Genomic DNA, 27,948 nt, shown 5'->3' with positions numbered 1-27,948 from the left:
CAACTGGATTACCCTTATCAACTGGAATTCACAGTAAAGCATTATATCTAACAAGATCAATTTTTTGAGCCACCTATAAGGTCCAAATATCCTTGACTTTGTCCTCACTGAGGATCAAGTCAAGTCACATACTATAAAAGATTTGACTGTGCAGTAATCACTAGCAAGTAGTGACCACAGTGTTATAAAATGGCTAGTGTACAAGGAAATTTCAATAGTCAAAGGTGATGGACAGGGTTTTGATATTGAGTTTGGTTGAGGAGTTTCTTAGGTTCTATCAACCTGGGTGATAATTTCAGGTTGCTGGATACAAATGTTCTATGGGGAATATTTAAAATAATTATCCTAGAAGTTACAAACATATTGGATGACAAGAGAGTTGACAGATTTTATTCAGCTCAAGAAAGAAGCATGGGGTAGTTACAGATTATCACATGACACTGTTATATGAGAACTAAAGTTCTCGTGTGGCAGTGCCAAGTGATAATTTGTAACATATCTATTTATAAGTAAATATGTAACTTTCTTACTATGGATCAGATAAGAAAAGCAAAAACTGAGTATGAAAAATCACTTGCAAAACAGTTAAGAATGAGGATAATGAGCATTTCTTGTACGTTAATACAAAAAAGGAGGCAATAAATCATATACATTCTCCTACAGATTCGAAATGGTGAAATCACAGACAATCCAGCTGGAATTGCGGATGAGTTGAAGAAGTATTTTGCATCCATTTTTACAACTGAAAGCACATTTGAATGAGAGAGACACAGAGAGAGAATTACACTGCAATAAGATTATTGATATAATGATCTCAAGAAGTACCTATCAGGAAAACTACTGGGGCTGAAAGAGAATTGGAGTTCCAGGATAAATGGGGTGCATTCAGTTATATTGAAAAATGCAGCAAGAAAACTGGTGCTGCTGCTACAAGGTATTCCAAAAAAGTAACAATCCAGTTCATACCATTAGAATTACTATTAAAATCATCACCAGATTCTAAGATGATTCCTTTGGAATGGAGAAGTGCAAATCTCACCTATTCATTAGGAGTGACTAAACTGGAAATGAGTAACTATAGACTGGTGAGCTTGATTTCTGTAGTGGGTAAGACAATGGAATCAGTGACTAGGGATGCAACAAAGAAACATGTGGATATCAAGATGTACAAACTGGTGAATTCTGGGATTACTAGGGAGATCTTCAAGTGAATCAGGCTAAGCAAAAGGAGATGTTGTTGTTATTTGGTTTTTAGGAGCATTAGCAACTAAGGCCATATTGCTCCGGGGATATGCGGTGGTCATTCCCTGACCTTTCCGCATCCTCCGTATTTGGTGGTCACAGGCTCGAATCCCGGTCTAATCAAGAAGCATGTGCTATGCACTGCTGCTCCTGCCCACCTGGCTATGGAGGCACCGCAAAAGGAGATAGAGGGTGGTAATTAATGGGCATTCTTCAGAGTGGACCATGTGGTAAGCAGAATCATTTTTATTTCTGATTTCCTCGTGATTTTGAAGAAGATATAGAGAATAGCTGGCAAAATTTGCTGCTGTTGTAAAGATAGGTAGAATGATTAACAATTAGAATCAGCCTCTGCTTCTTCAGAATGACTTTAGTTACACCTATGGTCTAAAAGATGTAACTGAAGCTTAATCCTGCTAAATGTAAGGCATTTGGTGAAAAGAAATCCAGAGAATATGGAATTAATAGGTGGTTCAAGATCTAAATCCTTCTCATATTCAGGATGAAAAATATTTAGGGGCTATGATACAAGGAGATGAAGTTTTCCTTGCAGGGTAAGCAGGCGGTCAGGAATGCTCAGGGTGTACTATTATTAGTGACCAATAGGACCTTTGCCAGCAGGGACATTATTATTCCTCTTCATAAAATTAATTTGAGACCTCATCTGGAATAATATATTCAGGTCTGGAAGTCTCACCTTCAAAAGAATTTCTCAAGTGTCACCCTCAAAAGAACATGAACTTCTCAATTTTCACCTTTAAAAGCACACAGACCTTTTCTCATCTTTTGAGACACCTCTGAGGCATCTCAAAGAACAAGATACCTCAGAAGTAACCTGAAAGAGGTGTTTGAGGCCCTTAAAGGTATAAGCAGTATGAATGAGGGAGGTATTTTCATGTTCAGATGAAACAAAAGCAAGGGGACGATGAATATAATTTTTTTTTTTTTTTTTTTTGCTGATGCAGAATAAGTTTGGTTCCTTGTATTATCTGGCCCAATTAATACTGCTACTAATATAAGTAGAGTCTGATTAATAATGAAGATGTGTTCCTTTGAATGGCAATTTATTTACACATATATGTTAAAAAGGAGGAGATGCATTCCTGTGGATAAATGTTTGAATTTGCCAAGTTAATTTCGGCTTCTTTATATTCTATTCATCATTATATATTCAGAAATATTTCCCTCTGGAATCTTAATACTAAATTTTTTGTTTTTAGCATAAATTTGTTTTAACAAACCAGTGTATTTTTTAATTCAACCACCCTAAATGAAGATATACTATTCAGTCAAACTGACTTAAAACATGTAATCAAAAGACATTCAAGAAACTTATCTAGTGTAAACAAATCATAATTTTATGGCAACAGAAAACCCATTACTTCTCAGGAAAATACAAAATATGCCAGAACTTGTGAAGCACTGCAAATAGTTCACTTTACTGAAGATGACGGATGCAAAAGATATTTATCTACTTGAACTATTCCTTCATCATCAGTCATCAAAATGATGACTGATGGTATAATTACATTACTATAGTATTAACAGGGATACCTTATCAGTGCCTTAAATTTCTTTGTATCACTAATTCATTCAAGTATTAATTTTATGTTCTTCATAAAAATTATCGTACTGAAAAGCTTGTTAACCAGTTTCTCACATACAGTATTCATTTCAAATAAAAATTCAAAAGAAGTATGTTAAAACTGCCTTTACAGAGATATCATTACCTGTAAGTCAACAATTGTGTGATATTAAACATTGGTATCATCAGGATAATGTGGCCTTTCTATTTCAATGGGAAAAATCCCTCTGTACATTTAAAACAGCAGAAAACTTTTTCTTAAAATTTTCCCACATTATTCAACATTAACAAAGTTCAAATATCTCATTTTGAAGTTATCTGGCTTATGCTATATTTGCTTTCAACCTCTTATATATACAATTTATTTAAAAAAACAAAAATTTATCCTTTCCAGCTTTGTCATTACAAAGGTAATGTTGTAAAAACTGAAAAGCCTTGTTGACCTAACAGATATGTTGTTACCTTTGGCATGAGGAGCAACATTAATTTCTGTAGCAGCTAGGTTCACAAATACATCATACAAATCTTTTTGACTTTCTACTGTAGCATCCTGGAATCCAGCAATATATGTTGGTAGGGACATCAGCTCAGAAATTTCTAGTTCAACAAGTTCCATATATGGATATAATATATTCCAATTTTGACGATGCCACACTAAGGCTGGAAGAGCTCTAAAAAAAATCATTAAAAGGTATATATTTCCCAATATAAACTATATTTAGCTTGGAAAAGTTATATGTCATATTAACAGAAGGATTAAATATTGTAAACATTTATAATAGTGAAATGATGGAAAATTGATGCAAATATGATAAATAAACTTAGAATATGACTGATCAGATAAAGAACACATGGTAAACCTCTCAGAAAAAGCTAGCCATCTTGATAATAATTCACTAAATAGCAAGTTCCAATTATCTAAGTATTCTCACATTTGATACTTCATAATTAGTGGCACTGTCTCACTTATAATGTGCCATACGAAGTTATGTTTTTGTTTTTTTTTTTATACACAGCACACTAATGCAATGTTATTAGAATTTAAACAGATTATCTGACAATTTTATTTGCTATGGCTGTTGTTGTTATTTGGTTTTTAGGAGCATTAGCAACTAAGGCCACATTGCTCCCGGGATATGTGGTGGTCATTCCCTGACCTTTCCGCATCCTCCATATTTGGTGGTCACGGGCTCGAACTCCAGTCTAATCAAGAAGCATGTGCTACGCACTGCTGATCCTGCCCACTGTTTATTTATTTAGTTATTTAGTTTTTTTTTTTTTTAGGAGCATTAGCAACTAAGGCCATATTGCTCCGGGATATGCGGTGGTCATTCCCTGACCTTTCCGCATCCTCCGTATTTGGTGGTGACGGGCTTGAACCCCGGTCTAATCAAGAAGCGTGTGCTACGCACTGCTGCTCCTTCCCACCTGGCTACGGAGGCACCTTTGCTATGGCAATCAATTACTAGCATGGTATCATAGCAAATATAATTATCAGATAAGCTGTTTAAATTATAACTACATAAATAAAAATTAAATTCTGGCTACATAAATCAAACCTTCACTCTACAGTACATATAGTGAAATTCTGCTTTACACAGTCAGAATTTAGTGTATATTATTTTGTTTTATTTTTATATTTTGTGGTCTAGACTACATATAAGTAATGTTTTTCAATTTTAGTACAGTGCACAGTGTAACAAAATAAAAGGAATAAGAATGAAAATAGTCTCCAAAGGAATAAATAGAAATGATGGCATTTACGTTTGCTGTGACAACCAGTTTGATAGCCACAGTTTGCTGTGGCTATCAAACTAGTGTGCTTTCAATCTCAATTTCAACTTCAGAGCACCAACTCTCAACACTAGTCATTATGCTGATTAGGAAACCAGGTTCACTGAGTGTCTGAACAAAATTTTTGCAAGCATCCAACCATCCAAGTTTTCCTCATCACACAAACAGTTTGAAACAAACTTCATGTAAATTTTTCTTTTCCCCCCAAGTCTATGGTAAGTATGGAGTTTATCAATTCCTTATTCACATTTAACTTGCTAGCATTCTCAGTATTAATCAACAGTCACTTGCTATTAAATTGTGTACTCTATCTGCCAATTTGGGGCTGCAGTTCATTTTTCAGTCATCCACTCTGAGGGTTGTCTGCTACATTCTCTCTGCCCTCTTTAAAATGCTTAAAGAATTGAATGTTTGCACTCCGGAGAGAACTTCATCCCCATAAGCTGTCATAACATTTCATACATTTCAGTGGGACTTTCCCCAACTTTATACAAAACTCCACGTTGACCCATTTTTCCACTCTTTGGTTTCTGACAGTGACATTAGAGATGATGCACAAAGAATGGCTGAACATAAAAGGCAACTTAAAGCCAAATGGTTTGGGTTGGTGAAACTGTCAAAGTCACACTTCTGGACTTCTTTTGTGCCCTCTCAAGAAACAATATTCATCTTAGATAATTTTTTTAAAAATTCAATCTCATTTACTTTTTTGATAATATTCTCTGCATGAAATGAAATTCTATATTTATTTAAATACATATAACTGATTTATTGCATGAGAATGAGAAGCTGTTTGCCTGTTGTTGAGAATATTCAAGTTTAAGGACGAATTATTTCCTTCTGTTTATCACTGCAGTTTAGGTAATGGATAAAATTCTTCTTGTGGGAAATGAACTTTGTATGGCTGTGGCTGTATGTTCTTCTTGGTTAGTTAAATGTGTATGTTGATAAATGGTGGAGGTAGTCCATGTGTTTGCTGCAGAGACCCAGCCAAGCTCACCAGCCATTTCTAGTTCTGATCACAGTACACAGTAGAATACCATCACAGTGCAGCAACTGTTATGCTCCCATTTTTTGTTTTTGGATTTTTGTGTTTCCAGTTGTGCTAGCCCTTAACCATATCTGAAAAAAAAGAAACTGCAGCAATAGTGATCCTTCTTTTAATAAATGTAGGCAAAATTCTCTTTCTCTTGAAATTAAATTAAATATAACAAGCATTCAGAAGTCTAACATTGAAATTGGTCAAGCACTGGATGCATGTATAACAGTGGTGATAGATGTTAAAGACAAGGCTTGAATTTTGCTGTAATATTAAAAATCAGCTGTTATGAAAGAAAAAAAAAACTAATTTAATTCAGTGATAGCAAAGGTTAGTTCATATATTTACAATATTAAAGTTAAGCTACTAGTGCTGGTGAGGAGCCAGCTATAAATTCCCAGCATAATTGACTAAAACCATCGAGGAAAGAGGACGGTGTCCAAATAAATAATCAAAATGGAGTTGCACTGGAAAACTATTCTCAAAATCTTAAGACACTCAAGGTGCTGTAAGGACTGCCCTTCCTCAAGGACTCATTCTGTAATTATGTTGTGCCTGGTGTGGAAAAATATTGCCTGAGAAAAAATTTTTTGCAGTTAAAGGGGATGCTGATTTTCAACAAGCATTTCATGTTTCTAGATGATTTGAATCATCACATTAAAGTGGTGTTTCCTCTCCACCCTCCAATAATGCTGAAGTGTTTCAGAAAATGAACCATAGAATAATGATATAATTTAAAACCTATTATCTTAGAAAAACTTTGGCCCAAACCATCACAGAAACAAAGAAGGAAGGAAGCCCAACTCAGGATGAATTTTGGGAGATGTCAATAGCATTACTTCTGCCCTGACTTTGTATTTAATTCCCAAAACTTCCTAGAGCTTAAAGAGATGAATATAACTATTGCTGGGATGAGTAAGAATCTCAAATTGGAGTAACACTGAAGACCCCCTGAGATGCAAAAAAAATTAATGGCAGTGTTTGTTTTTAATTTGTAAAGTACAGGCGGAATATACTGTGTTGTATTTTTAAGTATATATTTAAGCAGGTATATGTATTTAAGATGTTTGTGATTTGGAGCGATAAATACAGTGCTGCAATATGTAAGATAAAATCATTTTTAATAATTTTTTTTGGAATATTTAAGTGAAATAACCCAGATAAGTGGGTTATGGGATATCTGGCCCTAAGATAAGAATCTAATCTAATTTATAACACTGTTTCAGCATACAGTGGAGGAATGCATGGCATCAGATAACTGAGAACTGACCATAAATATCACGAGGGGGGGACAACACACGGGCATGTGTTGTTCCTCCTCAGTTGGCTTTGCAATAGCAACACCCTTTTGTGTAAGAATGGACTCATCTGTGACACTGCTGAAGGCTCAAAGTCTGGAATGGCTGATATAAGATTGTATTTTGCACAAGTTCAACCAGTTTTAAGCGTCTGTGAGGAAGAATGGGTCGGTGTCGAGATCTTTCCAACTTAGAGTGATTGTGGGAGCAAGATGTGCAGATGCCGGTATCTCAACAATAGTCAACATGACTAAGCGTTCTCTTTATGTGGTATCACGAGTCTACCATGACTGGCTCAACAGCAGTCAAATAACCAGCCGAAGGTCACATGTGGGACAGCCATGCATGATTGATACTCGTGATGAACAGTGTGTCTCATTTCATAACACAGAAGCAGCAATGCAGAACAGTGGCCCAGCCAACCTCCCAGTACAATGCAGGAATAGCAAGACCAATATTCACATGGATCATGCACTTATATATAGGCTATGGCAGTCACCAGCCATCACGGGCACTCATGCTCACTGTGAGACACAAGAAATTGCACCTTGCATTGGCACATTAGCGCAAACACTGGACCACTAACATGTGGAAATCTGTTGCATGGTGTGATGAATCTGATTTTCAACTCTATCATGCTGACGGGTGAATCCACATTTGAAGAAAGCAACATGAGGCCCTGATGCTTGGATGCACAATTCGTGTTCGGCAATGTGAGGCAGTGCAGTTATGGTTTGACGACTGTTTTTGTGCATGCCCTAGGTCCTCTGACCATCAATTAATCAACAGCTCAATGGAATGCCAACAATAGGAATACCTTTCTATTGTTGCCAACAAGTGTGACCTGCTGGAAAAGGACATTTAACACTATGACCACCTATGTGATGATGTATGGGCATTACTAGGTACAATGGGCAACACATGGATACCACTACCACAGGAGACCCAGCAATGCCTTTTGGAGTCCATGTCAAAATGTGTATGGGCTGTATTCAAAGCAAAAGGTATCCCCAAAAAGGTAGTTGGCTAATAGTTGTATAAGTTATCTTTGCTAATGCAAAGCCAATTCATTGTATGCATATATACACCGATGAGCCAAAACATTATGACCAGCGAGTCATTATGCAAATCGAAGCAACTGCAGGTGAACTACGGCATGTGTGCGGGTTGGGACACGGTATAAAAACACCTGATACTGAGCTCTGTTAATCAATGTTACTCTTGTTCTTCAGATGAGAAGGGCAGTGGACTTAAGTGAGTTTGACAAAGGCCAAATTGTAATGGCCAGATGACTGGGTTCAGAGCATATGCAAAATGGCATGGCTTGTGGGGTGCTCACGGTCAGCTGTGGTTAGTACCTACCGAAAGTGGTCAGAGGAGGGGGAACCCACGAACTGCCGGTGAGGTGTTGTATGTCCATGGCTCATCGATGCTCGAGGTGAGCGAAGGCTCTCCCGGATGATATGTGGCAACAGAAAGGCACCTGTGGCGCAACTCGCCGGTAATTGGAATGCTGGTGACGGGAGTAACGTGTCACAACACAGTACATCGAACACTGCTGAAAATGGGGCTGCATAGCTGCAGGCCACTCCGAGTGCCCATGCTAACCATGGTTCACCAGCGACAGCACCTACAATGGGCATGCAAGAATCGAAACTTCACCTTGAGTGATTGGAAGAAGGTCGTCTGGTCCGATGAATCACGTTTCCTGTTGCACCATGTGGACGGCAGGGTACGTGTGCATCTTTTTACCTGGGGAAGTGATGGCAACTGGATGCACCGTGGAACAAAAACAAGTTGGTGGCGGCGGCATCATGCTTTGGGTGATGGTCTGCTATTTTGTTATTATTTTGGTTTTTAGGAGCATTAGCAACTAAGGCCATATTGCTCGAGAATATGCGGTGGTCATTCCCTGACCTTTCCGCATTCTCCGTATTTGGTGGTGATGGGCTCGAACCCCGGTCTAATCAAGAAGAGTGTATTATGCACTGCTGCTGCTCCTCCTTCCCACCTGGCTACGGAGGCGCGGTGATGGTCTGCTGGGATACCCTAGGTTCAGTCATCCATGTGCCGGACACTCTGATGTCTACCACCTACTAAACATCATTGCTGATCAGGTACACCCTTTCATGGCAGCGGTCTTCCTCTCTGGCAGTGCCATCTTTCAGCAGGATAATGCACCATGCCATACCGCCCGGATTGTTCGAGACTGGTTCGCAGAACATGAGGAAGACTTCCAGGTATTGCCCTGGTCTCCAAATTCTCCAACATCAATTCCATCGGGCATCTGTGGTTTGTGTTGGAAGAGCAACTCTGATCCGCGGCATCTCAACCAGAGACCTTACAGGAGTTAAAGGATCTGCTGGTTACGTGTTGGTACCAGATACCACAAGACACATTTAGATAGAAATTCCAATAGAAATGCAAGAATCAATTCCACCTCTGCATATTGCTGCCATTAAACTGTTTGCTGAGTACCCTCCTGAACTACCAGTTCGGAAGGGTACCTGAACTGATATTTTCCAAACCACCTAGCTTTTCTTCAACAGCATCAGTAAGAATTCTTACACTCCTATTCTTCAAGCCTATTTCATCCATAAAAACAGTTCCTTCTGTTAACAACTATAGGACATGCTCATGGAGCAGGCATTCTTCATGAACTCCCTTCTATCATGCCTTAGAAGAATTTCATACACCTTCAAACACAACCACACCTTGTGGCTTTTTTCAACATCACCTTTTTTGTCCTTAAAAGAAAATTATTCTAAAATATCGGTGCTTTTGCCCCTGGCAGGCATATCCTGATCTTATTCCACTCGTCCACTTTTTTACCAGATAGATTGAACTGCACAATAACACTAAAAATAGTGAAGATTACAATAAAATAAAAATGAAACTAATTTAAAAAGATATGAAAAGGTGAAAAAAAAAATAAACTGATTTCACAGCAGAAAATAGGAAAAAGAAATAAATTTATTAAAAAGGGAGACTTTTTAGTCATATTCTGCTTAACCTACATTATTTTCTTAAAAAATGTAAAAAATTAAAATTTTTAGATTTTTGTACTTTATTTTAAGAATATGAACAATTTTAAGGAAAAATGGGAGTGTTCTTACCGCCCGGTAAGAACACTTCCATTCTTAGAGTGTTTTTTTTTTTTTTGTAAAAGTGGTAAAGTATCCTAGATTCCTCATTTCTATACTCCTAATGATGCCAGATATAATTCCTTTGAGGGCAATGAGCCTAATTTTCAAGTACTAAAATTCAATCATCAAAATATTAAATTTGTGCTTAATTTCCTCTCTTTTTACACCTAGAAAGAGAAGAAATGGCTTTGAATACTCAAATAAATTCTCCTGTGGCATTAGGAGCATAGGGCAAACAATATAATCTCTGATAAAAAAAATTGTTAAACTGATAAACTATATTTTTGTTCTTGTGAAATTTTTAAAATTAAACTAACAAAAATTAACAAAATGATACATAACAGTTACAGTTATTAACTTAAAAAAACTATTTGCACACAATCTCATCGCTAAATGATTGAATGTTACACATTTTGGAATAAAGATATTTTAACTGCAAACTATTAGGGCCTCCGTAGCCAGGTGAGCAGGAGAAGCAGTGCGTAGCACACGTTTCTTGATTACACCGGGGTTCGAGCCCGTGACCACCAAATATGGAGGATGCGGAAAGGTCAGGGAATGACCACCGCATATGCCCGGAGAAATATGGCCTTAGCTGCTAATGCTCCTAAAAACCAAATAACAAACAAACTGCAAACTAAACTTCAATGGACTTAAAGTACTAAAAATTGTTTAGGGCTAAAAGCCTCAGACTACAGGAAATTTACTAGACAAACAAGTACATCTGGCATCTGTCATATTATGGAGTTCAACTTCGTAACTTTGTCACTAATTGTATCACTGAGGTACCTACCTGCCCACCAATGAGAGGCCAAAACGGTATCGTCTGGGTGGTGGTATCCACCAAGAATAAGAATAAGTAACATTAGTCTTCTCTACTGGGGAAGCGTTGCTTATATGAGGAAGTGCAATAACAGGCAACTCACTGTGAAGGCATCCACAATATAGGATGTAACAACATGATGCCATTTCACCTACTTCAGTGATTTACTATGAACTAAAATGATGCCATGCACTAACTTGTTCATCTAGATAGAGATAATTAAAATATTGATTGTCTAAACAAAAAAAAAAAAAAAAAAAAAAAAGTACTTGTAAACTTACCTAAGAAAGTTCAACAGGATATCTAGATGATGGTGATATACCACAACACGTTTTTTCATAATTAAAGCTGTGTAGATGAGAATAGTCTCCAAACCAAATGTTTTAATAACATCTTAAAAATAGAATAAATTAATCAGGAGCTAGAAATATTTTATGTCATCTAGAAAATTCAATGCAAGTCATTCAAAAATTTTTCACAGTTTGTATGGTCTATTAAAATTATAATAAAAATGTCCAAAGGACTGGAAAAACATGCAACAATCCAAGAAATGCAAATTTATATATGGGATACTTATAACAAAGAAAGGAAGAAAGAAAGAAGATATGTATATATATCAATTTTAAAAACAGCAAAGAGCGTCTTATTAAGTGACTACCTCACTTAAGAAGAAGCATGTGAACCATTTTTTGCATATGCTGAAAAATTGTTCATGCACCCCAAAAGTTAGATAATGCAGTAATCCTAACAAAAGTTAATAATGAATATAAATTGCACATAAATGAAGCTGTAGGAATTACAAAATTTAAATTATGCAATGGACATATGTTAAATTCCAGGCCACTTAAGGGGATGAAAAAACTTGATTTTATTCAAGAGTGTGGAACTTGAATAAAATCAAGTTTTTTCCTCCCCTTTTCTTTTCTTTGTTATACCTTACTTAACAGAATAGAGTTCAAAATCATGTGACTACTCCTTATATTATAATGGTGATTTATAATAATACTCCTATAATGGCAAGTAAAGCTTAAAAAGAAGCGTTCTTACTGCTACAATATAGTAATGGCTTTCACAGAGCTAACCCCTTCTACAGTTTAATTTTTAAGTTACGTTCAATTTGTAATTAGTTTCATTTTTAGTTTTAAAAAATAGACATGCTTGAATTGAAATGCCTTTCAGAATGAGTAAGGTTGGTTTTTAAACAAATTTAACATCTCATGAGTTTTTAAATTCCTTCATCTCTACTATATTATGATCATTTAACAAAACAGATAGGAAGGTGAGACACTTAATAAGAAGCTCTTCCTGTTTTTAATACAAGACACAGTGACTAGTAGCCATTGAGTTATAAATTGGATGAGTACTGTGTCTGCTATTTAATTTTTCTCTGAAATGGAACAATTGAAGAATATGTTACCCTTGTCATTTGTTATTGTTAAATGATCCTCTGCCCTGGGATACCATAATGCCTAAGCAAGATGGCTGGTTGGTTGTTTCAAATTTGTGGCAAGGCAATTCAAGGCCACAAGGCATCAGTATAGTGTGTCTGCAATTGTATGTATTCTATGATCAATAAGCCTATTTTTCTGAATAAAAACCATATAACCCTTACCCAAGACTCAGAGATGTGAAAGAAAGCATATAAAATTTCGTCTCGTCAAGGTGGGATATGAAACTAGGCTTTCTTCACAGTGCATAGGGAGATAAATTATAATTACTATGATGTGAATTATAATTACTGTAAGGGAGCCCCAGAGAGCTGGGGAGAGATGACACAATGTGTGCATGATGTCCTTTCAGTGACAGACTAACAATTCCTGATGACAAAGCAGAAAAAATACTACTAACCATTCAAGAAATTGCTTTAACATCAAGTTTAGCACTTACAGTGCTATGGATCCCTTGATACCTGGATATTTTGTAGAGGCCCGTTTTAAGAGTATGAGGGAAAACTAAAGCTACATCTACACCTATATCTATATAAATACTTTATATATAGAATCAGGTGAGCAAGGTATCATTTTTTATCTTTTTTTTATCATTTTTTATCTTAATCTTTTTTTCTGCTTCTTTTAATGCACAACCTCATTTCCATTGAAATGTTAAGTAGTATTCTTGAAAATGCAATCAGCAATTATCTCCTTGACCAGAGCTTTGATATTATATGGCCTCTATGAAGCTCTGATTTAATACCTGTGACCTTTGGCAATAGGCCTTCTTGAAAGACCAATATATAAAATCCAGCCTTCAAATTTATTAGAACAGAAGTTTCCAATATTGATCTCCAGGGCACTTTAATAACTCTATAAGTAATTTTAGGCTAAGTAATTACAATTTAATATAAACTACTTACTCAGAAACTACACTTTACTTAGGAAACATATTACTTTCATTTTTTTTTTATCTATGTAAAGTGTAGTTTCTATACTCCAGATCCAGAAACTTATCCCTACCTACAGCCTTTATTTTAATTTGGCCTGTTATAAGTTCCCACAGAGAATCACCATTTGCATAAGATTTCCTTTAACAAATCCATATTGCAATTCCATATAACTGCATTTCTGTCATGATGATCCTGCACTAGTTCTTTAACCATTTACTTCATTATTTTTCCTGGAACAGAAGTCAATCTTACAGGTCTGTAATTACTCACATTGCCTTCTGATTCCCCTTTATGAATAGGAGAGACATTAACACATCTCAAATCTGTAGGGACATTCTCTGAAATTTTTTTATTATAAAAAATAAAAAAAGAGGTCTGACAGATGCTATGCAAGTGGATGTGTTCCCTTTAATTATATGACTGATAGAGGGTTAATGTGAAATGGAAATTTAAAAAAAAAAAAAAAAATGAAAGCTGAAACTGATAAGGTTCCTTCCGGGGAAAGTGTGTACTTTTTTGCACTGGTTTGTTAAGAAGTGAAATTACAATAAAAAAATTTAATTAATTCCACTAAAACCGATAAATCAATGTGAAATGAGCACACTTTTCTAAAATTGGATCTTATCAAGATTAATTTTCACTTTTACTTTCCATTTCCTTTTAAAATTTCAAGTTCATCAAACCATATGGATTAAATAGGTGAATCCTGTAATATAAAAAAAATTCATCATTCTGTTCATTAATTATTCATCACAAAGCTTGATGCTAAACATAATACTTTTTAAAAGCATCTGCAGGTTTTCATTGTAGTCTTTTATATGAACAGCATGCGATCCTGATTTGTTACATTCCAAGTATAATGCATACATAATTCTTAATCAATTAAAGCAAACACTTGCCTAGTGAAATTTCAAAGTCAATTCCTCACAGCACACACATAAAATATTAAATCAGGATTATTAACATACTTTCAGGAAATTATGTATAGCATTAAACAGCTAAATGTTTCTGCAACACATCAGAGAACGATTAAACAAAGAACAAAAGTAACATATAAAAAGCAGTAAGAAAACACTAAGATAACCCAGCCAGATATCATGTGGCAGTTTTTCAAACAATCAGGTTATGACATGATAATTTCCTGACCAATCAGCTGAGTAACACTTGGTATTATATCAACTAATAACTGTATACTCTCCAAACATGTTTGTCAAACGTGACTTTTAATTTATTATTTTTTTTTTCTAATAAAATTACAAATTTCTTTTGAAATTTCAAGAGGCCTTGATCTCTTGGTTGGGAGGCATATTAAATCTGAGGCGGTGCAATGCTGATGGAATTACATGAGTGATTCCAGTCAGCATGGCTAGCCACTGCAGTGTTGAGTTAGTTTTGTGTGATGTGAGCACTGTGAGGGTGGGCGTGGGAGTGTGTTGTGGGACCTGGTGACTGTGATGAGTATGCCAAGCAGCTGTGCAGAGAGGTAGAGTGGGCCAGATGATCGGGATGTCTTGTGATGGGGATCTTAATTTACTATATGCTGACTGGAATTTGTGGATTGGTCACTCACATACTGGTGAGGCTTTTGTGGATTTTTTGGATGGCTGTTTTCTGCAGCAGCATGTTGAAGGGGTGGCAGGGGGTAGCGGTGCTCTTGATGTAGTTGTCAGCAGTGATTCTACATGAACTGGGAGTCTGCAGGTAGAGGACCTGCTGGCTGGCAGCAATCAATGTGGAATATAATTAAAGTTATAACTACTACTGTCATGGGTAAAAGGAAAGGCTTTTGCTTTCATAACAGTGACTACTGGTCTGAGACAGTTTTTAAATTCTATGCAGTGGGACCAACAGCAAATTCTAAATGGGAAGCATTCAGGGAAGTAATCACAGAAGCTAACCAGGCTTTTCATATCAGTAAAGAAATTGTGTTCAAGGCTTAGATCTAACTGGACACCAGAGGTTGCTGTTGCATTTTTTGGGAGCACTGGCAATTAGGACCACGATGCTCCTTGTATGGTCTGTAAATTGCATGTGTTCTGAGGTCAATTTTCTGTTTTGTTGGACAATGGGCCAGAGTTTATGGAAGAAAGAGCCATGCTACCCTCGCCTGAGACAGACTGGCTCAGTCGCATTGTGGAGGGATAATCACAGGAATTCCTCCTTTCATTGACGGGATTCGAACTCAGGTTTTTATCACGTGGTACGAGGAGGAAAGCGACCCTACCAACTGTGCTGCCCACAAGGGCATGTCAGATGAACTATTGAGACAAGTGAAAGAGAAAAAAAGGGCATGGGATGTATATGAATTATCAGGTGATTTAAAAGCCTATGGCAGATATAAATTGGTCTGTAGTCAAGTCACAAAGGTTAGGCAAGCTAAGGCAGATTGTAAGTCTCTGCTAAAAGATGCAGAGAAAAGCAACAGACTTCTATATTTATATTAACAGCAGAAGGGATTGAATCACACTGAACTACTTGTCAATGTGTTAACTGTTGATGATCCTGCTCAGATTGCTGACAAACTGAATAGATATTCTGCATTTACACTAACACATGAGAAACTCTTTAGGGAAGGATATGCTAGTTTATCAACCTCCAGTGGAGAGCTAAATGACTTTGTAATAACTGAAAAGAAAAGTGGAAGAGTAATTGTTGAAGCTGAACATAAAAAAGCACATGAGGTGGAAGGGATCGATCCAATCATATTAAAAGAAGCAGCAAAGGAAGTAAGCAAGTCATAAGCCATAATCATGAGAGCATACCCAATGATATCCCCAATTCATAAACGGTGATCAAAAGAAAACATGAGTAGTTACACACCTGTTAGCTTAACATCTGTTCAAAGTGAAATAATGGGATCACTGGTTAAAGAATAATGCAGAACCATCTGGACAGGAATTTAATTATTACTGCAGTCACAGCATGGATTTTTTAAGGGGCAGTCTTGTCTAACCAATTTGATAGGTTACTGTGATGCAGTGACTAAGGAACTGGATACAAAAAATTATTCTGACATCATATACTAAGATTTCAGGAAGGCTTTTGATAGTGTTGTACATAAAAATACTGCTGTATAAACTGGAGCAATAAGAGCAAGTCACTGCTATGGATAAAGGGATACTTAAGTGGAAGAAAACAGTGATTATCAATGGAAACTGCTCGTCACGGACTAACGTTATCAGTGGAGTCCCCCAGGTTTCAATGCTGGGCCTGTTGTTTTCAATATTTTTTAATGACATCGATGAAAGTATATCAGGTTTAAAGTCAATGTTTGCAGACAATACAAAGGTTGGCAGGGTGAATAACGATAGCTACCGGGTGAGCTACTGCAACAAGATCAAAGAAAATTGAGTCAGCGGGCTGAGTAATCGCAGTTGAAGTTTAACATTGATAAATGCAAGAGATACTGTATATGGGTATCAGTAATCCTAGAGTAACTTATCAATTGTGTGGTACAACTCAGGGTAGTGGAAAATGAAACACCTTGGGGTAATTTTGCAGTCAGATATGAATTCTCTGAGCAGTGCAGACATGCTGCAAGACCAGCTCATGAGGTTTTGTCAATGATATACATAAACTTTGCTAGTAGGGATAAGGAGGTGGTTATCCATTTGTAAAATGCCATGTTTAGGCTGCATCTTGAGTGTTATATAAGGTCTGGAGGTCTCACTTTAGGATGTAGTTCTGCTGGAATGGGTGCAGAGAAGAGCAACCAGATTGGCGAAGGGAATAAAAGGGTGCTCTTACCTAGAAAGGCTCCAGTTCTGCAATTTGCAGCTTCTGAAAACTAAGCGTCTGTGGGATGATCTGACTGAGATTATACACATGAGGAGACATTTAAGTTGAGGAAGGATGGTTGCAGGATAGATATGCTGAAATTTGCCTTGAGCTAGTGGGTGGTTGATTTTTGGAACAGGCTTCCACCTGTATTTGTGGAAGTGGATGGTTTGAATAAATTCAAGGAAAAACTAAAATTATTGTATATGGATGGAAGTGTATTTTTTTTTGCTGTTTCTATATAAGCTAGCTTTCTTGCATCATTTGCCACTACTGCTATTACAGATGGGGTGGTCATAATTCAGTGACCACTGAGTGCATCTTTATTAATGATAATGATGAAGGTATACCAGGATTAATTTCTAAGTCTACAGATGATACAAAGGTTGGCAAGGTGGTTAATGACAGTAAAGGTATGCTACTGTTATGTTATTTGGTTTTTAGGAGCATTAGCAACTAAGGCCATATTGCTCAGGGATATGCGGTGGTCATTCCATGATCTTTCCGCATCCTCCGTATTTGGTGGTGATGGGCTCGAACCCCGGTCTAATCAAGAAGTGTGTGCTATGCACTGTTTTTCCTTCCCACCTGGCTATGGAGGCACCTAGGTATGCTACTGCAGCAAGATCTGGAAACATTAGGCAGATGGGCCTAGAAATGGCAAGAAGTTCTGTGAGCCATGAAGACAGGCTGTCAGTCAGTTAATAGAGTTTTGTTAATAATATACAGGTATTTTGCCAGCAAGAATAAGGTGATTATCCTATTGTACAGCAGTTGTTAGGCCACATCTTGAATGTTGCACACAAATCTAGAGGCCTCAATGGGTGCAGAGAATGGGAACAAGATTGGTGAAGGGTACAAAGGGGTATCTTAACAAGAAAGGCTTCAGTTCTGCAAATTGCAGCATCTGGAGACTATGCACCTGATAAATGATCTGATTGAGATGTTTACGGCTTTGAATGGATTGAGCATACTCAATGCTGATGGAGGTGCCTCCGTAGCCAGGTGGGCAGGAGCTGCAGCAGTGCGTAGCACATTAGACTGGTGTTCGAGCCCGTCACCACCAAATATGGAGGATGCGGAAAGGTCAGGAAATGACCACCGCATATTCCCAGAGCAATATGGCCTTAGTTGCTAATGCTCCTAAAAAAAAAACAAAAAAAAACCCCAAATAACCAACCAAATCATTGCTGCTGGCATACTGCTTCTTGTTCAGACTACACACAATGAGAGGCCATAAATTGAAAGTAAGGAGTTGCAGAATTGATGTGTGTAAGTTTGCCTTCAGCCAACAGGTTGTTTATTGTTTGAGCGAACTTCCATCTGTTGTTATGGAAGAGGATAGTTTGAATAAATTTAAGAACCAGGCAAACTATTGGAGATTATTCAGCCAACAGGTTGTTTATTGTTTGAGCGAACTTCCATCTGTTGTTATGGAAGAGGATAGTTTGAATAAATTTAAGAACCAGGCAAACTATTGGAGATTCCCCCCCCCCCGGCTGATGCTATATAAGCTTATGCTGCTGATGCTGCTGGCATACTGCTTCTTGTTCAGACTACACACAATGAGAGGCCATAAATTGAAAGTAAGGAGTTGCAGAATTGATGTGTGTAAGTTTGCCTTCAACCAACAGGTTGTTTATTGTTTGAGCGAACTTCCATCTGTTGTTATGGAAGAGGATAGTTTGAATAAATTTAAGAACCAGGCAAACTATTGGAGATCCCCCCCCCCCCGGGCTGATGCTATATAAGCTTACTTTTTGCATCATTTGCTATTACTAATACTAAATGTATTTTTATAAAAAGAATGTGAGTGGTGAAATGGTTTTGGTGACATTTTCATTTAAGTGCATAAAAAAAATATTTTTTTTTTTAAAAAGAAGATGGTATCACACATAAAATGAGAATGAATAAAAGAAAAACAAATGTAAAAATACTTTATTATCAGGAAACAGGATCATATCATAATTATATTTATAAATCTACTCCTCTGCACATTTTAATTACCATCTTCTTATACAATTCAGATGCACAGTTTCTTTTTATGATTCACAAATGAACAATAATGATTTATATACATATAGTGGAAGAGGTTTGAATGCACTCTTCCTTGTTCCCAATTTGTTAAGAGGGGTGGGGGAACTTTCACATTTAACTTTGGCTACTATAAAAGATTATGACTAAGAACTTACTCCTTTCATTATTTGAATCAAATGATCAATGAAATGTATTCCAAACTACTACGTTGTGGACTGAAATGGAGAAGCAACTGATGATATGACAACAGTATGTATATATGTTAACAAACATTATATATTGTAGAAGTAAACTACTAAATATTTATAAAGCTGAAGTCATTAAAGAATATTTTTAGCAATGTTTGTAAAACTTGCTAACAGCTTTTCTTATCCTAAATTAATCACCTTTTCTGATTAATTTATGATTTATGATAACACATTAATACTTGTTTTTGTTACTTAAAAGCAAATTCTCTGCTACCATCTTATCTCCACATTGTTTGAGTTGACTCTTATTTGCAATAAGGATAAATGTAACAAATCTCAACACTGTGGTATTAAATTTCCCCTCAAAAGGGCATGTAATATCCAAGAAAAATGTAATAACATTTTTCCAGCATATTCTGTTTTAATAATTCTTTATTATTTCACCGCATTATGTTCCAGATAACTGCCAATACGATATCTACATTGTGAAGTCATTCTTATAATTAAAAGTCTGTTAATTAGAAGAGACTAACTGTACAGAGAAATATAGCAATTCCCATTACTTGGTACATGAATTTTTCTGATTATGAAGTTTGATATCTCTGATTACAACTATTTTACAACAAACAAAGAAGACAGAAAACATCAAAATTCTGACATTTACGAATATATGTTATAAAGACAGTAAGGTAAGGTAATCAGAAAACTATATTACACTAAGCCATACCTTTTATAGGCACAGAAGCAAAACAGGCTTTCTGTTCGAAGTCTTTAATAAGAAATGTTCCATTTTCTTCAGTTGTACATGATCCTCTAATAATGACAGACAAATAAAGCTGAAGCAAAGCAGCTGGATTGCCTGTTTTACAATAGGTTTTACTTAATATTCTAGCTAGGGTTTCATATTTCTGAGGATTAAAATCTCTTGTCTGTAGTACCAGTACAAACTGCCTAACCTGAAAAGTTCCAAGATTAAAAATAACTAAAAATAACAAAATAAAATCATATGAAACCGCTAAATTAAATAAGAATTACTAATGCAAAGGCCTATCAAGGATAGTGGCAAAAATCAATAAATGCATCCATATACACCAAATCATGTTTAACATTACTTAAACTATATGTTTGTATATTATTATATTTTGTTTCATTAAAGAAAATAGTACTGATGCTAACCACATTAAAAAATAAATAAATAAAAATTTTAAAAAATAATAATAAAAAAAACAACAAAAAAAAAGGAATACATGAAACAGTAACTTCAGAAATCTAACTATAAATTTATATCATGAAATGAATTACAAATCAAATTCAGTATGTAAGCAGAAACAGTATTATTTCTTATGGAATATTAATGCTGATTTCTCACAGTCAGCTCAAAATGTAGCATGTTGTTGTTGTTGTTGTGTTTAACGACACACAGGCTGCTAGGGCCATATTGTGTCTTTCTAATGGTGAATATGAAATATTAGCTTCATTGTAATAACTATATTTTATGATATATTCCTGTATGATTTAGGAAAGTAAATAGTTCTTTTTAATTAGAATCATCTCTCAGAATCTGCAATAAATTTATTGATGACTGTATTAGTAATTGATTTAAATGTGTTTAAGCAGATATTTTGAAAGTGGGGACAGTCCACTAACAAATGGCAAATGGTCAGTTGTACTTGACATGATGTACGGGAGTTTTGTCATTAGTTAATAGATACAGGTGAGTGAGGTGAGTATGCCCAATCCTTAGCCTTCCTAAAATTATTTAATCTCACCTGTTTTTTCGGAAGCTGGAGAGCCACAGCTTTGGTTCTGGTTTTATTTGGTATAGTTTGTTTCCTGGATAACCTTTCCAGATTAATGACCAGCTATTATAACATGGTTTACAGATAATGTGTTTGTAATCTGTATATGGAACTTGAAAAGTCTGCGAAATAGTGGTTTTTGGGTGTTTGGCTGCATGATCTGCTCTTTCATTTCCGGCTATTCCAGAATGTCCTGAGATCCAGCAGAATGTCACAGTTTGGTTCAATTCCTTACAGGCAAGTAACTTAGAATGAATCTGTTTTATTACAGGGTGAGAGGAGCTGTTACCACTTATTACAGCAGTGACAGCACTGAGTGAGTCGGTGTATATTAAAGTAGTCGTAAGTAAAAATTCAGTTATCCGATCAAGAGCTAAATTAATAGCATAAAGCTCAGCAGTAAAGATACTGCATTCTGTTGGTAATGAAACAGAAATGGTGAATGAAGGGAAGATTACTGCAGCACTTACTTGGGTCTCAGTTTTTGATCCATCTGTATAGATTTTACAGGCCTCTGATCAAAATGTAGCAAAAAAAAAAAAAATTGGGAGAGAGAGTATTCGTGAATAAATAGGCTCATAGGCTGAAGAGATTTTAAGAATTTCTGGGGTACTGAACACTTCTTTCTCAATATTTCCACCTCTCAACTAAATCCTGGTTCCAATGTAGAATTCTACTTCATAACACAATTTGAAGATTAGCTTCAAATATACCTTAGGAGGGGAACAGGTATTCTGCATGTTATCAGACACTCAGTCTAAAACACTGATGGATCCAATATTTTTCTATTACAGAAGATTTAAGAGAAGTCCGGTTGGCCTGCCTCCCTAAAATCCACTCATGCACACCTTCTCGATGGTAAGCCCTGTTACGTCACTTAGGTGGCAATGAACGTGTAGAGTGATTCTCTTCAAGATGCCTGGTCAGCGGGAAGAGGAAAAGTCCAAACCCTCCAGCATATGACAGCATGACGAAACAAATGGCCCTCAGTCCCCAGCGGCTTTCACTCCCCCTCTTACAGCAGCAAGAGGATCAGAGTGGAAGCAGAGGGTGCTAAGAAACTCTGGGTATGACTAGGCTGCCTTGCACGGAAACTGAACTTGGCCTGTTACAATGTAAGATCACTCATCGGTGAAGACAGGATATTAGAGCTGGAAAAGGAACTAGAAAATGTGAATTGGAATATCATCGGTTTAGCTGAAACAAGAAGAAGAAATGAATCACTTATATGTTTATCAAATGGAAATCTGCTGTACACCAATGGAAACAGTGAAAGGAGTGAAGGTGGAGTTGGGTTTCTGGTCCATAAAGATATAAAAAAACAACATTTTGGAAACGGAATTCAAAAGTACATCACCAAGGGTGTCAAGACTAATACTCAAGATTTAGACTCAAGACTAGTACTCAAGAGGTACAAGCTAAAGGTTATAATGATTTATGCACCAACATCGAGCCATGATGATGAAGAGGTTGAAGAAATGCACACAAAAATTGAGTCTTCTAGATGAGCAGAAAACCCAACACACTATTATTATGGGGGACTTCAATGATAAGGTTGGAAAAAGACAAAACAGCACAGAAAGGGAAACTATAGGAACTTTTGGAATTGGTAAAAGAAATGAAAGAGGTGAAAGACTTGTGGAATTTGCAGAATCTCAAGGATTGTCAGTAATGAACGCTTTTTTTTTCAAGAAAAGGGTGAACAGAAAGTGGACATGGAAGAGTCCAAATGGATTAACAATTAATGAAATTGACTTCATCCTCACTAACAGAAGATATATTGTGAATGATGTTACCGTCCTGAATAAGGTAAATGTTGGAAGTGATCACAGAATGGTAAGATGTACACTTGATATAGATGTAGGAAAGGAAAAAACTGACTCGAGTAAATAATACAAAGGTCTTTGAGATAACAGAAGAGGAGAAAGAGCAGTGTGTACTGGAACCTAAGAACAAGCATGAGCTTCTCCAGACTGCTCAGGACCAAGATATCGACGAGGAATATTACAACTTTCTGAAAGTGATTAAGCCCAAAGAAACCTATAGGGAAAAAGAAATCCAAAGAAGAAAAAATTAGTCAAGAAACACTTCTTATGATGAACCAAAGGCGACAAATGAAGAGCAAGATAAACACTGACAAGGAGAAAATTGAGTATACTGAGTTATGCAAAGCCATTAGAAAGAGACTCAGAGAGGACATAAGAAGATTTAACACAAGAAAAGTAGAACAAGCATTAAGGGGAAACAAAGGATTTAAATCAGCAGCCATGAGCAGTAATACAGAAAGACAAATGATACTTAAACTGAAGAATAGCGATGGTGTACTTATAAATAGCAGAGAAGGCATAATTCAAATAACAGAAGACTATTATAGAGAATTATACAAGGAGCGAGGGAATGATGCCAACAGTGGGGAAAATGGATCGCAAATTAGCAACACATACAACATACCCGATATTCTTCCTGATGAGGTAGAACATGCATTGAAGAAAATGAAGAATCAGAAATCCCCGGGGGAAGATGAAGTTACTGTAGAGTTGTTAAAACTGGGAGGAAGAGACATAACACAAAAACTGGCAAGGCTCTTCACAAAATGCATTAGAAAAGGTGTGATGCCTAAGCACTGGAATAATGCAATCATAGTTTTGCTGCATAAGAAAAGGAAATAAATCAGAAATTGGAAATTATAGACCAATTAGCTTGTTATCCCACATCTACAAGTTGATCACAAGAGTCATTACTAACAGATTAGAAAGAATACTTGATGAGAATCAACCGAAAGAGCAAGCTGGCTTTAGGACAGGATTCTCAACTAAGGATCACCTTCATGTAATATCACAGCTAATGGAGAAAGCAAATGAATATAAAATACCATTATGCCTGGCATTTGTGGATTATGAAAAGGCATTTGACTCCATACAGCATAAGGCAATGTTTCGGGCACTGGAACGACAAGGCATAGATATCCCATATATTATGATTTGGAAGAAAATATATGAGAACGCTACCTCCTTTATTAGACTAGACAAAGACAGTAGCAAATTTAAAATTGAGAAAGGAGTTCGACAAGGAGACACAATATCTCTGAAGCTGTTTACTGCTGCCCTTGAGGAAGCTTTCAGAAGATTAGACTGGTCGCAGAAAGGAGTCAATGTGAATGGAGAGTACCTAAACCATTTACGATTTGCAGATGACATTGTGGTCATAAGCCACGATCCAAAGAATTAGAGGAAAATCTTAATCAGTTATACAGAAATAGTAAGGATTTTGGACTAAAGATGAATATGGCTAAAACAAAAGTAATGATGAACAAATATGCCACAGAAAGAGACATAATGATTGAAGGAGCAGTAATTGAAATGGTGGAGTCATATACTTATCTGGGACAAATTATTAGCTGTAATAATGATATATGGCTGGAAGGCAAGAGAAGAATAAATTTTGGATGGATAACATTCAGGAAATATAGTCACATACTGAAGAGCAATATCCCAGTTTGTCTGAAACATAAAATAATGAACCAATGTATACTCCCCACCATGATTTATGGAAGTGAAACTTGGGCACTCAACAAAAGAATGGAAGAGAAGCTGAGAACTACACAGCAAAGAATGTAACGAATTATATTGGGAATCTGACTGTTAGATAAGAAGAGAAACACATGGATTAGGCAGTAAACTCAAGTAAAGGACATTCTTATCAAAACTAAAGAACTAAAATGGTCTTTGGAAGGACACAGCTTGAAGACATGATGACAGATGGACTAAGAAAATAACAGAATGGTACCCAAGAGGAGCTAGAAGAAAACCTGGAAGACAACAGCAGAGATGGATAGATGAAATTCATGAGTTTGTGGGTAGTAAATGGATGGCCATTGCACAATGGCCATCCATTTACAGTGAATTTCAGTGTATTTCAGTGAATTACAGTGAAGTTCTCTGAAGGCATTTCATAGTAGCAGTAGTAGTGGCACGCAATGCAAGAATGCAAGCACATGAACTTATGTAGCATCAGCCAAAAAAAAAAAAAAAAAAAATCATACATCCATTCTGAATAAAAATTTGTCCAGTTCCTCCTTGAATTTATTTAAGTTATCAACTTCCATGACAGATGGAAGTTTGTTCCAGCAATCAACTACCCGCTGGCTGAAGGCAAATTTCTGCACATCTATTCTATAACTGTCTTTCCTCAATTTGAATTTATGCCCCCACAGGTTCGTAATCTGAGCAAGCGGAAGAGGGCATCCCCCACTAAATACTGTGTGCATCCATTTTTGCACATCAATAGTAACTTGTAGTGTCCTTATACACAGACCCCTTCCCATGAATTTAGAAATTTTCCGGCTGGTCAAGAAACTAAAGTAAATCTGGCATCCTAATCCCCAACACCAGAATGACCTGATATATACTATCATCAAAAGGTCACCAACCTGTGGCATAGGCCATTTTGTTAGTTGGCAAGTAGGTTAGGCAACAGTGCACTTTAAAAATTTTTATGAGATAATTTTGTAAAAGATGTTTGATAATGAAACTGTAAAGAAGTGCTCATAAGTATCCCATACTGTTCTCTGTATAACTTCTCCATTGTAACTTATTATAAATTAGCATATATCAGCAAGATGGTATCATGAAATGTAAATATAGTTATTACAGACATTAGTTATTATTAAGATCATCAGTTTAACTTTAATGGTTAAAAATGTATAGATTTATTATTACTTAGCAAAGTGAAAATTAAATAATTACTTTGCTTTTTCTAAACCAAACATTTCACTGACTCTCAAAAACAAAACTGCAAATGACAAAACATACTTGGGAAAAAGAGTTACCCCTGCTATTTACATCCAGTGTTTATTTTTAAACTTCATTCTCTAAAGTTGTAAAGGAGAAAACCACAATGCTGACATGTACTCCTTGCTCATATGCATCCCATTCTCTCCTAATATTTGAACACTATCATAAAAGTTTTTAAGAACTAAGAGAGATTTTATATTTTTTTTTATGTGATAATATATATTAGTTTCTTTTGTATTTTATTTATGGTAAAGGAGCATTATATTTCAAACTATATGTACTTAATTATTTTTATTTAAATAATATATATGATAAGCTATCTAATTAAGATGACTTTTAGTCCTGTTCAAGGGCACACACACACACACACACACACACACACACACACACACACACACACACACACACACACACACACACACACACACACACACACACACACACACACACTTTATTCGTTCTTTCTTCTTTATCCATTCTTTATTCTTTCCTTCGACTCTGTCATTTCCAATCAATTGTAGGGTGATGCAGATTAAATGATTGTTGGCTATAAAGCAGTTTGTTCAGTGATGTGATTCACTCTAATTTTCTTCTAAATAGCTACTAACCGTACAAATCTCAAATCTGTCTTGCTACAGCATACTGTTCCCATAACTGGGTCTCTCTAAAGTAGTGAGGGGCATAATTTACACTGGCCACCGTGATTTTTACCTTCACTAATTAATCAGATATTTGCATTCAATTTTTATGCATATATTTTGGAAATAATTCTCAAATCAAATCACATCACAATTTCTACATATACAGGTTTTTAGGTTTACCTATAATACATATATCTTACAATTTAGGGAAGTCGATATGAAACTGATTTGTTGTTTTACCTCCAGATAATAACATTTGCTGTTGTTGTTATTGGTTTAGTAATAGTAACAGTATTTTCCATATAATGTAAGGAAGCCACAGGCTTTTGCTACACTAGCAAAATAAAAAAAAAAAAAACCAATGAAGCAGATAAGAAAACACAAATTATATGCTTCCCTCCTCACACAGTTAAGTATCCAGTTCACCTTTGAATTTATTCAAACTGTCAGCCTCAACTTTGTTCCATCTATCAACGACTTCATGGCTAAAAGAAAACTTCATACAATCTAATCTAAATCTCAAGCCCTGTAATTTGAATTTATGACTCCTAGTTCTGGAATTCTTTAAAACATAGTGTATAGTGTTATTTGTAATGCAGTTCTGGGGGTTTCCCCCAACTTTGCATTTAACTCTGTGATGAATACATACTCTGTGAAAACCAGATTTATGTTGGTTAGTGTGTGTTCAAGTAGTTTTAGTGAGTGTTGTGTTGTTTCTGTTGTTCATCCAGCCTCTTAGCCTAGGGGTCTGTGTTTTGACACAAAAACTTCTAGTTTACCGTCCAATGCCACAAGGAGGCAGGCCAGGCAGTAGGGGATGTAAGCTCTGGAGGGGAAAATGCTGAGGTAGCCAAGGCTACAGGCGGGGGGGGGGGGGGCAAAAAAAAGAATAAGTTTAGAAGAGGTAATGGGGAGATAGGAAGAGGGGGCAGTAGTGAAGGTGCCCACCTGGTTGAAAAGGGAGACAGGAGGGGGAACCCTAGCGCAGGATGCCCATCCTGGTCCAATGGTGGAAATTAAGAGTTGACAGTGGGGTGAACCACCAGGCAAAGGGGGGGTTCCCATCTCCCTCACCCAGGGAGGGGGGAGGGAGATGAGAACAATCACCCCAAGTGTTGTTGTTGTTGAGTTTAACGACACATAGGTGGCTAGGGCCATATTGTGTCTTTCTAATGGTTATATGAAATATTAGCTTCATTGTAATAACTATATTTTATGATATATTCCTATACGATTTAGGAAAGTAAATGGTTCTTTTTTATTAGGATCATCTCCCAGAATCTGCAATAAATTTATTGATGACTGTGTATTAGAAATTGATTTAAAGGTGTTTAAGCGGATATTTTGAAAGTGGGGACAGTCCACTAACAAATGGCCAGTTGTACACAACAAGATGCATATTG

General features: G+C 36.3%; 1 protein-coding gene across 1 annotated transcript in view; it reads right to left on the bottom strand.

Moving 5' to 3' along the window:
* Positions 1-27,948, bottom strand: part of LOC150078425 (putative DENN domain-containing protein 10 B) — a 122,713-nt gene that overhangs the window by 45,813 nt on the left and 48,952 nt on the right. Inside the window, exons 3-5 of the mRNA XM_090384562.1 lie at positions 20,040-20,268; positions 11,209-11,320; positions 3,290-3,498 (exon numbers count right to left, since the gene is read on the bottom strand). Of these exons, the coding sequence (XP_090240688.1) occupies positions 3,290-3,498; positions 11,209-11,320; positions 20,040-20,268 (550 nt within the window). The remainder of the gene's footprint in view (positions 1-3,289; positions 3,499-11,208; positions 11,321-20,039; positions 20,269-27,948) is intronic.

This window comes from Mastigoproctus giganteus, chromosome 11, assembly GCF_048544385.1.
Source record: "Mastigoproctus giganteus isolate SK-2022 chromosome 11, ASM4854438v1, whole genome shotgun sequence".
Taxonomy (NCBI): domain Eukaryota; kingdom Metazoa; phylum Arthropoda; class Arachnida; order Uropygi; family Thelyphonidae; genus Mastigoproctus; species Mastigoproctus giganteus.
The sequence above is the reverse complement of the archived record's forward strand: the minus strand, read 5'-3'. Positions and strand labels throughout refer to the sequence as shown.